This window comes from Gavia stellata, chromosome 3 (genome assembly GCF_030936135.1).
Source record: "Gavia stellata isolate bGavSte3 chromosome 3, bGavSte3.hap2, whole genome shotgun sequence".
Classification (NCBI taxonomy): domain Eukaryota; kingdom Metazoa; phylum Chordata; class Aves; order Gaviiformes; family Gaviidae; genus Gavia; species Gavia stellata.
In genome coordinates this window covers 52,272,720-52,283,092 of record NC_082596.1, presented here as the reverse complement: position 1 = coordinate 52,283,092, position 10,373 = coordinate 52,272,720, and the positions used below count along the sequence as shown (strand labels likewise).

At 51.4% G+C, this 10,373-nt stretch overlaps 1 protein-coding gene across 1 annotated transcript in view; it reads left to right on the top strand.

Annotated features, from left to right (window-relative positions):
- Window positions 1-5,287: 5,287 nt before the first annotated feature.
- Window positions 5,288-10,373, top strand: part of CABLES1 (Cdk5 and Abl enzyme substrate 1) — a 74,910-nt gene continuing 69,824 nt past the window's right edge. Inside the window, exon 1 of the mRNA XM_059815282.1 lies at window positions 5,288-5,796. Coding sequence (XP_059671265.1) covers window positions 5,288-5,796 — 509 coding nt within the window. The remainder of the gene's footprint in view (window positions 5,797-10,373) is intronic.

Below are 10,373 nucleotides of genomic sequence, written 5' to 3'. Positions count from 1 at the left end.
CTACTAGCTTACTAGAAGATCTCAGGAACCTTTCAATGCACACACAAACACCACACACGCCACACCTCTGACAATCGAAAATAAGCAGCAGGTTGGGTGCCCTGACCATCCACACCTCAGCTGATCTGCAGAGACACCGTTTCATCTTCGCTGAGGGCATTTGCTTCTGCACGTCCTGCCCCGCAGTCACACATGACCATGATGTTAGGCACTGACAAATCTCTCCCACTTTCCCACTGCCATATGTGAATTTGGTTTTACGTTAACTTGGTAATGTTGGCACCTACCCTGGAACGATGCAAGCAGACAAAGTTAGGTTCTTCATAGAGAGACAAGTGTGGACCTGCACCTATCCAAGCAATACTGCTCTTCAAACAAGGTGACGCTCATGCTAGTGTCAAGCTTTTACGTTTCAATTAGCAAAGCCGGTCCTCAACAAGTAAAACACTCAGGCTCCTGAAAAATCACCAATAGGAAGCATAAGTACTTAGTATTTCTGAGAATCAGTCTAAATTTACAACAGGCTGAAGGTTAGGGCCTGGCACCAAAACAGGCCTTGCTATCCAGACGCAGTATTAGTCTTTTGTAAAGAATTTGTACTGTCTTTATGCAATTTCCATTCTTAACTATGGCTCTCAGTGAAATGTGTTCAAACTCCCTCTACTTTTTTGCTGCCAGACACTCCTTCTAAGCAGAAGGCTTATTAAATTCATATTCCAAGTCTTTCTCCAATGTTACAACTGCTTTCCTCTTTTGAAGTGCAATTCTCTTCCAAAAAGGGACTCTGGGAAGAAAAGAAAAAAGCGTTTATAAAGATCGCACATTTCTTGTTTCTCCAAAGTCTTGCACAGCAAAACTGCTCACAGGCTACAGGAAACCTGCCTGACTCTTGGGATTTGAAAGTGCTATCTATGGCCACCAGTAATAACGATCTCTGTTCTCAACCACAGGAGCACAGAAGCATTATCTCCAGATTACATCTTTGCTGAGCTTTGCGTAACAGCGTCACCTGATTGATCCGGACAGTCAGAAAACAAGCTTGTCAAAATTACAAGAGACAATTGCATTTACTTTTTCTTCCACTAGTTGCCTCAGTTCTGCAGCTCTAACAAGTATCAGTGACAATAAGAAACTTGGTTTTGTCACTAAAGCAGGCAAGCCCTATGCTGAGGCCACTCAAGAACTGGCCTGGTGACTCAGGACCGGTTATTTCTGCAGAGTTAACTCTCGGTATAATAAAAATCTTGCCTCTAACTCAAATTCGAGGTGAAGTTTTTGATTCACCTGCAAAGATATTTTTAAGCTTGGCTTGGCAAGCCGCACAGGAGCCCAGCTTTAGCCCAAGGGCCTTTCAGACTGGCTCTTCTTGTCCTGCCGGCCTCACGCTTGCATTGCAGCAGGACTGCCCTCATGTTGCCCTCTAGTTGCAGGAAAACCAAGACAACGTGAGGCTTCCACACTTGGATTAACTTTCCTCTGAAGGCAGGTGCACAGAGGCACCATTTCTACGATATTACTTCTCAGACTGGTCAATTGCTGAGCTTTCATTTTCATCTAAACTCCCTCCACCCTCCTCAAGCTCTTTAAACCCACTCACCTGTGTTGACCAGCCCCCCAAATTCCATGTTGTCTCCGAACACCCACAACTGATGAGCGTCTCTCCCAGCTTGGTGCACTGGGTGAAAAAGCCATCATGCTCTCCCACTCCTATTACTACTTGTCATCCAACCACTTACATAAGCCTGTGACCTCTGAAATAAAAACATTTACTTGCACTTGGGTAGAGCTGGTTGGTTGGAAGAGAATTCGGAGAGGGAAATGATTGAAAACACAGTCACAGAAGCAAGCTTCCAGAATATGTCTTTTCGGTTTTCCTTTCAACTTCGCTATTTCCTCTAGTCAACCACTGGTTCCCCATCAAAGAAAAAAGTTTCAACCGGCAAAGTCAATTTGTTTAACATTTCCACATATCCTCCAGCAGGCAGAACTACTATAGCACATGTAATTATCTATAGTTTTGCTAAGCACAGATCAAAAGGACATAAGTAACTGGAAAGAAACATTCACCTTAGGCTGTGCACGTTCATTTAAACTTACTACTAAATGTATAAACAGGTCTACAGAACTTGGTATTTCTAACGTGACAATTATCTTTGTATTGCGGTACCCCACTTGCTATCAAAAATAGCTTCACTTCAGACTGAAAAAGTCATGCACTTCTTCTTGTATGTGGCTTTCTCAAATGGCTTTATTCTCACGTGCAGTGGAAGGGATGTTTTAACACACCTTCAATGTGATTTTTGGAAAAGGCAGTCTGTGCACACGCAGTACCCCCAGAGGGGCCTGTGTGTGTTAGACCACGGGCATCAGTTTAGGTCCACTGAGGTATTTAGGCTGGTGAGCACAGACATGCATTTTGCAAAGGTTGCGCTGGGTGACAAAGTGAGCTCAGCTGAATAAGCCAGGCTAGCAAAGACCTACAGTTTATCCCGACGCCTCTAATTTTGATGCAAGGAGGTTCGATAAGCTCAACCATTCACATGAGCATTCCTGATCTCAGAGACAGTACTGTAAAAATCAGGTGCCAAAAAGCATCTGGACACAAGAGTGGACAAGGGGGGGTAACGCTTTCCTCTGGGACAGCTCTAGAGGAGCTCTAGAGCAGAGGTTGTGGCTCCATTAAAAATAATGCTTGCAACAGAGCATGATTTATCCTATCACAAGAGTAATTTTGTGAAAGGAGTGCACACTTCCACACTCATAAAAATTGTCCCAGGTTAGACAAACCTCTGGAACCCCACCTGGCATTTTGGTGGTGGTTCTCTTTCACAGACCTATCTCTCGTGAGAGGCTGGATTTGGAAAATATGCTCCAGGACACGGTTGCCATAGCAAGCTTTTGAGCTCCAAAGAAAAAAATAAACACTGTGGCTGCTTCCCCTCAGAAATGCAAGAGGAAAAAAATAATCCCAGTGTATACCTTACTCGGCTGTAATGTGGGAGGCCTGAGTTTCGTGACCTATCAACCATCTAGTAGTAGTGCTTGGACCAGAGGTCAGCATCCAGGGAACACACTGACCATCAGGCTACAGAGCTGTGACACTTCTCTGGAGCCCAGAAGCCCTCCTCCAAAAAGTTCTGAATTCTTTTAAGAGCGGCACTGTCTCAAAAGGAGCATGGAGCTCCTCCACGGGAGCCGAGTGCATCGTTGCCCCAACACCAGCCAGCCCGCTGGTTCCCACTGCAGGGATGGGGCCTATGGTCAGAAACGGGCATTACCTGCCCCATCAAAGGAAGGCAACAGATCTGCAATGCCTCAGACTTCCTCTCTGAAACAGAAGTTTGAAGGACACTTTGCAACCACAGGGCTACAGAGCATCCTCCCAGCATGTGGGAGATGCCAGATGGGCTCTTCTTTGAGGAGGTAAGTCTAGCACTCAGGCCGATCCACTTGCCATCCAAATGATCCATCCCTAATGTGCCACATAGAGAGGCACACCAGTGCCCTCTGTTAGGAAAGACAAGTATCAGCTTAAACCTCAAGAGAGCAGTCTGAAATGAGAGTGCCTATCTCAAAATAGCACTTACCTCTCTAAGAAGGTGGGATCTGGGAAACATCCCTTTCCTCCATCATTTCCCCTTCCCTTGCTCAGCACTTCCTGCTCAGGATGCAGCATTCTTACCATGTAAGGAGCCCACCCTAGGGACTTGGCTCCTTAAAGTTCAGGTTTTGTGGCACTCAGTGTCAGTAAAGGCCAAGCTTTCAGAAATCATTCCAAGTCACAGAGTTCAATTCTAAAGTCACTGAATGCTCAAAAGGTCAATTTTGAGAGGAACACAAACCTGGGTCTATAGCTTCCTCCAACAAGAGAATAGGTCCCCCTCTCCAACTGAACAACCTCAGTTTTTTATCAAATTAGCAAACTTCTGATAAAATTGTGGGGGCCACTACAGTATTTATGCCAGTTTGGGATAACTGTAAATCCTCCACCAACTATAACTGGAATATAGTACAAGTCATTGTAATGCTGTATGAAGAAGGCACATGTCACTCTCTTGCAACAGCCATATGTTCTGCTGTTTGTATCTGTTATCCAACCCTTACATAAGCTGTTGGTGAAATTATCACCACAGGACAAGAACACTTGCACCACGGTCGAGTTGATCAAAACAAAGTAATGAAGAAATGAAGGAGCTTTGTGCTGAGGTGGGACAGGCCACTCGTCCTCCCCGGCCACAGCTGCAGGAGAAGGGAGCGTGCAGACCTGCAGTCAGCTGCACAACAGCCATCACTTTGGGGAAGACAGGCAATACTCAAATTCTGGGGCTTGGGCTACATAGGAGAGGGCAAACTAAATACCTGCACTTTCTCTGGTGCAGGTGAGAGGGAAGGGTTGGGGAGGGGGTTGCTGTAACTGTTTAGGGAACTCGTGAGACTTTACTTACACACACAGGCGCGCACGCACACACACGCACACGCGCCTTACACTGCAGCACGCCGCCTGTGCGAGCTGGGGCAGGCCAGGCTTGCCGCACCGGCGGACGCGCCGCCGGCAGCCAAGCGCATCCCCGGGGGCTGCCCCCCCGCCCCTCCGCCTCCGCCTCTCCCCTCCCGCCTGCCGGGGCGCCAGCGCCTGCCCCGGGGCACTGGGGAAAACCGCGGAGCAGCACCCGCGCCGCTTGCCACGGCACGGCTGCAGCCCGGTGCCGCTCCAGCAGCCGCGGGCGGGCCCGGCCGGGCCGGGCCGAGCCGCAGCACCCGGGTCCAGCGGTGCTGGTGCCAGCCTCCGAGGGCCATGTGCCGTGTACTACGGGGACTGACTCCACCTTCCACGGCTCCCGCCCGCCCCCACGCATCCAGGAAGGGAAACAGAAGAGGAGGAGGAGGAGGAGGAGGAGGGAAGGGGGTGAAAGGGAAAAAAAAAAAAAAAAGAGAGGTTGAAAGGAGGGAGCTCGCCGAGACCCACCCTTCTCCCTCCTCCTCCTCCGGGCTGCTGGCCGGGCTTTTGTTTTCCTCCAGCTCCCCGTTTCCCACACGTGATTGCCGTGTTATTGCACAGGGCGCTCGGCGGCGCGGCTGCACCTATAAATACGGAGCGGGCAGGCGGCGGGGGCCCGGGGCAGCGCGGTGCGGCGCGGCCGGGCGGAGGGCACCCCCGCGCCACCCCCATGCATCCCGGCGGGCCGACGGCACCCATGCCCCGCCGCCGCCCTCCCGCCTAAGGGGCAGGCAGCGAGAGGCAGCGCCCGGCCAGCGGGGAGGGGAGGGGAGGGGGAGCCGGCCGACAATGGCGGCGGCCGCCACCGCCGCCAGCCCCGGCAGTCCCGCCGCCGGGCCCCTGCCGCCGCCGGAGCCCTGCCCCAGGAAGGGGCCGCCGCAGCCACCGCCGGCGCGCAGCGACCCCCGCCGCAGGCAGGCCGCGCTCTCCTTCCTCACCAGCATCTCCCTCGACGGGCGGCCCCCGCCGCCGGGCAACGACGGCCCCGCCGCCAGGCCGCGCCAGGCCCCGCCGCCGCCGCCGCCGCCGCGGCTGGGCAGCCCCCCGGCGGCGCCCGCCGAGCCCCCCCTGGCCCAGGAGGAGGAGGAAGAGGAGGAGGACGCCTTCGCCGCGGTGCAGGTGCCGGCCGCCGCCTTCCTGGGCGCCGCGGCGGCGGGCAGCCGCGGCCGCCTCAACTCCTTCACGGCGGGGGTGCTGCCGGCGCCCTTCGGCCGCGCCAGCCCCCAGGGCCCCGCCGGCAGCAGCGGGGAGCTGGGGCAGCCCGGCCCCGCCGCCGCCTTCGAGCTGCAGCGGTCCCGGTAAGCCGCGCCGCGGGGATGATGGATGCGCGGGATGCGGGGATGAGGCGCGGGATGCGCGGGCGATGGGCTCGCCCCGCGGGAAGGGCGGGCACGGCAGCCGGGCGGCGGGGGGCCGCCGGGCGGCGGGGGGCAGCCGTGGGGAGGCCCGTTAGCCGCGGGGCCGGGCGGGCGCCTGGGCGCTCGGCTGCCGCCTGGCCGGGGGGAGCAGCGGCACCGGCGGGGACGTGCGAGCGTGCAGGGGCAGCTCTGCAGAGGTGCCCAAGCCTCCTGGGCGGCAGCGGCCGTTCACGCCCGGGCGCGAGTGGCTGAAAGTTTCGCTCCTGCTAAGCAATGCAGGCGACCGGCTGCACAGCCGCCGTCCCTTGCTGCAGCCGAGCACAGCTCCGGAGCAGCTGTCACCCCTTTCTCACGGCTGGTGGCGGGTTCAGCCCGCCGTGCTGCCTGTCTTATAGGCAGCAGGCTGGGAACCAGCCCTGAGCCAAGTACACTGTAGCCAGATCTGTAGCCCACAAAGGGGAAGGAAATCTTCCCATCGATGTCCACGGATTACAGTGTAAGCACACGGTGTGAGCAGCATCTCACTACCTCCCTAAATAAGCTCTTTATCTACAAGCACTTCATGTTCCTCTGGGTTGTTCCTTGCTGCTGGGTACTCTTTAGCCTTTTAATTCCCAAAGGAATAATCTCACCTGCTTGAAAAGCTGAGACTTTTGGCTAAGAAGGTGCACTCATGTAAAAATGTGCAAATGCGTATGGATTAATTGCTCCATGGCTACAAAATCATCTTCCTTCACTTATATCAAAGGCTGGGGGAGGGGGGGGAGAACCAGGGAAGAAGCTGGAGGAAATGACTGCGCTCCCCAAGCCCACATCGGTCACCACTCCCACATTCTCCATTTGCCATACTCCCTTCTTGTTTCTCCCTTGGACAAATAGGTAGAGTTTGAGTCACATATTATTGCAAGGGTTTATAAGTGTAATTGAGCATAGATTGCTGTAGAAAAATTCCTTTCAAAACCAACCAGCTTGGAGAAATTGGAGGTATTCCAGGAGAAAGTTGTCTTAGCTGTGTGCCTCACCATTGATTGTTTGTTGGGTTTTTTTCTTGCATCTGGATTGTATTGGTGGCTTTTCTGAGCCCCTTTTCAGGTGCTGTGCTAGGGAGCCCCACCTTCCCAAGTAAAGTGCCTGCTGGTGGGTTACCACCCATCTTCTGCCAGTCATGTGTCTCTCAAAACATTTCCTGCAGGGACAACCCTCTAATTGGACTGTGCGTTAGTGGCACAGCAACACGACACACACACGCTTGTGCATTTTAGTCTGTGACATGGTTCTGCACACTGCTGCCCATGGCCTTGCGAGTTAGGAGTGACCCACAGGCCGTGATTTGGGAATTGCTTTTCTACTCTTGAACTTTTTTTACTTGTTGGTGATAGTGCACTTGGCGGTAGCCTCTTAGTGTTCAAGAGACTGGTTTCTCCTTGGCCTTGCAGGTAGTGAGTTTATTTTTCATGCAGGATTCCTGTGTCATCTTTCTGGATTCCCAAGGATCCTCCTTGGTTTTGCTTTCTTGCATGCTTTGATCCTGTGCTCCGTTCTGGGAAGGATGCTCAGATCTCACCTGTATCACTTCATCCCTCTGCCCATCATTGTTTTCTCTTGCCCCTGTTTGCCACTCTCTGAATTCCTCCTTCCACAATCAATGCTTTTTTTTGTTACATTAGAACAGTGTGGAGTTTAAGAGGGAAAGGCAATTACTGTTTTTGTTTACAACCTAGAAATCCAGCATCATGCAAGTTCAGCTGTGCTGCTAGCATGCAAACAGGCTGCATGGATAGCCCAAGTCCATGGCAAGGGAAATCACCTAATGACACCTTGTCAAGGTGCTCCTCCAGCCCTATAACAGCCCTCCTTTGTGCTGTATATTTTCTTGTGGTGTAAGATATAAGGAAAGTGTTGGTTTTCTCATTCTTTTTTGTTTTCATCACAGCTAGATTCAACACTGGTGGAGACCTTGCATAACTCCGGTGACAAGTGTGAGGGTCTCTATTGTAGCACTTGCTTACGGCTGGTGCAGGAGAGCTCTGGGTTATGCCCCTGGCTTTGCTGACTGCCGTGACGCTGCACATGTGCAGCCTGGGTCAGACTTTGGCCTGCCTTCAATAGATCTGTTTCGGTTCTGGAAAAGGTATATATTTTTAAACATCAGGAATGGACAGCTGCAAACCACAGAGGTTGAATCGAGCGTCTGCTCCTCCTCCTCATCTCAATGAAAAGATGTGGTAGGAGCTCCAATTGCTGGGTTCACTCTTAGCTGCACAGAAGACAAATTGCAGGCATGCACAGGGCTGGTGCCAGCCCAGGGACGGAGGGTCGAGCAGACCTTCTACTGCTCTCTTAATGGAGAGGAAGGAGCCAAATGCCCAGCACATGGCCTGCCCTTCTTGGCGCGTCAGGGTGGGAATCACAGCAACTGCCCAGAGACAGGCATTAGCTCACCTGAAGGAGGATGCAGAGAAGCAGAGAGGAAAGTCAGAGATTTTTTTTGTAGTTCGTGTGTGCATCTACTGTCTCTCCTCCCACCCTTCTGCTCTCCTTGCAGCGGGCTTGAAATTGAGTTAGATGCACTGTTTGACAGACCAGTCCTCTGTGCCGAGACATGTAAGTTATGTTGTAACGTGAAACCATTTTCTATTACAGTATCAGACAAGACAGGCTGCCTTATGTTGTTGTTTTTATTTAGTTTTCAGAAACCGTTGTGAACATATAATCAGAGTTTCCTGGCTTTTTTGTTTGTGTTAGCAGTTTGTATAATTGCATACTAGTTTATATTTAACAAGGTTATCATTAATGTGGTTTGGGTTTGTGCTCTCTGTGTATTCACAAGAAAGAAATGATACAAAAAAAGAACATGGAGCTTCTAGTTGTTCGGAGGCTAGTATGTAATTACACGTAAACGGGAAAAAAAAACGCTTGTTCAGAAGTCGCCTTGTTGATGCCAAAGGCTCCTGTCTGGCGCTGAAGGAGTTTGTTTCAGTGTTGTGGTGAATGGGTGGCTGAGGACACGAGGCTACTGGAAACTAGGGCCAGGTTCTGCCAGGTTTTCCTTCATGTCAAATTACAATTTATTTGAATAGCTTCATCTTAAATTAGTGAGGAGCTCTGTGGAACAAGATTTCAGCAACGCTGGTTTAAAATAATCTCAGATCCTGTAGATGAGGTGATCATCCCAGATGCTTGTTTTTGTATATGCCTAGAATTCTTGTTGCCGTAGTTTTCTTTGGGAAAAACACTGCTGTTTCCATACGTGAAGTTTCCTTTTCTACATAAGGCCTTTTCCAGTGGGCTGGGTGGTTAGAAACAAGCACATGCTTTTTTGTGGTGGGTTTTTTTTTTGCTAAGGAAGCAAATCAGTGACTGGATTTGGAGTTTGAACATCACTTACAGTTGCATTTGTCTGTGTTGCTGTGTCAGGCTTGAAGGCAGATGGGCAGGAGAATTCTTCTGGGAGCAGCTGGTGCTGGGAAGGAAGCAGAGAGGAGTATGTGCTGAGTAATTGCTGGGGGGGAGGTCCACTCAAAAGGACATTGAAGTTATCGTGGTCTAAACAGATTTATCTTCAGGATTTATTGACCTACAAGACAAATCTCATTTCCTGACTAATTCTAAAATTAATTTATGATTAGTAAAGCTTGTGAAGATTCAATTTGTTTCTACCCATTAGAAAATACAGAGCTGTGTATGGCCTCACTATCATCTTCCGGAGAGACCCAGTGGAGGGGGATGGATGCTGGAATGGTTGACTTGCCTGGCTTTTGTAGGGCTCACAAAGTGCGATGCGTTGTTGGTGCTGGAGGAAGCCTCCAGGATGTTGCTGAGGAGCTGAATCCCACTGTTTAGTTTCGCGGTGGAGGACTGTGAGGTCAGAGCCCGGTCCTCCATGGCCTTGGGCGGGCAGGCAGTGCAGGCTCAGCCCACCACAGAAGATGCTTCCAAACTGAACATGCCGGAGACAAAAGAAGAGTCTCTCCGAAACAAGTGTCTTACAGGCAGAGTCCTGAAAGAGGAGCAAAACAAAGAATTGGAGGCACCATCCACCCTGCGGGGTCATCCCAGCATCAGGAGTAGGCTTGTGAGATGCTGGAAGCACATCGGACCTTTTGTGTCTGATGGAGCATCCGCTATTCACTGAACCTAAAGCCCTTCAGGCAGCCTGAGTTTCAGAATGCTGTATACAAGAATAGCGTGAAAACAGCAATTTAATGGTCTGAGAAGTGAATGGGAAGTGCACATGCTGAACTAAGTCTTTTCATAGGTGTGTGACCTTGTATACCACTGATGGTTGCTGTCTCTGAAGAAGGGGATGCTTATTGACTTCAGCTGTCACTTCAGGAGGCTAAATGGCCTTCCTGTGCCACCCTGAAGAGGGGACGTTCAACAACAGGGTTAAGACTCGGGTAACAAGGGCTGTTTCACTGATTGCACCAGTGTCCTGCTGCATCTCTTGTGGCGGGGGGGCGGGGGTCCCTCGTGGCCTGTTCTCAGTGCTACAGGCCCTGTGTAAGTCTTTGACT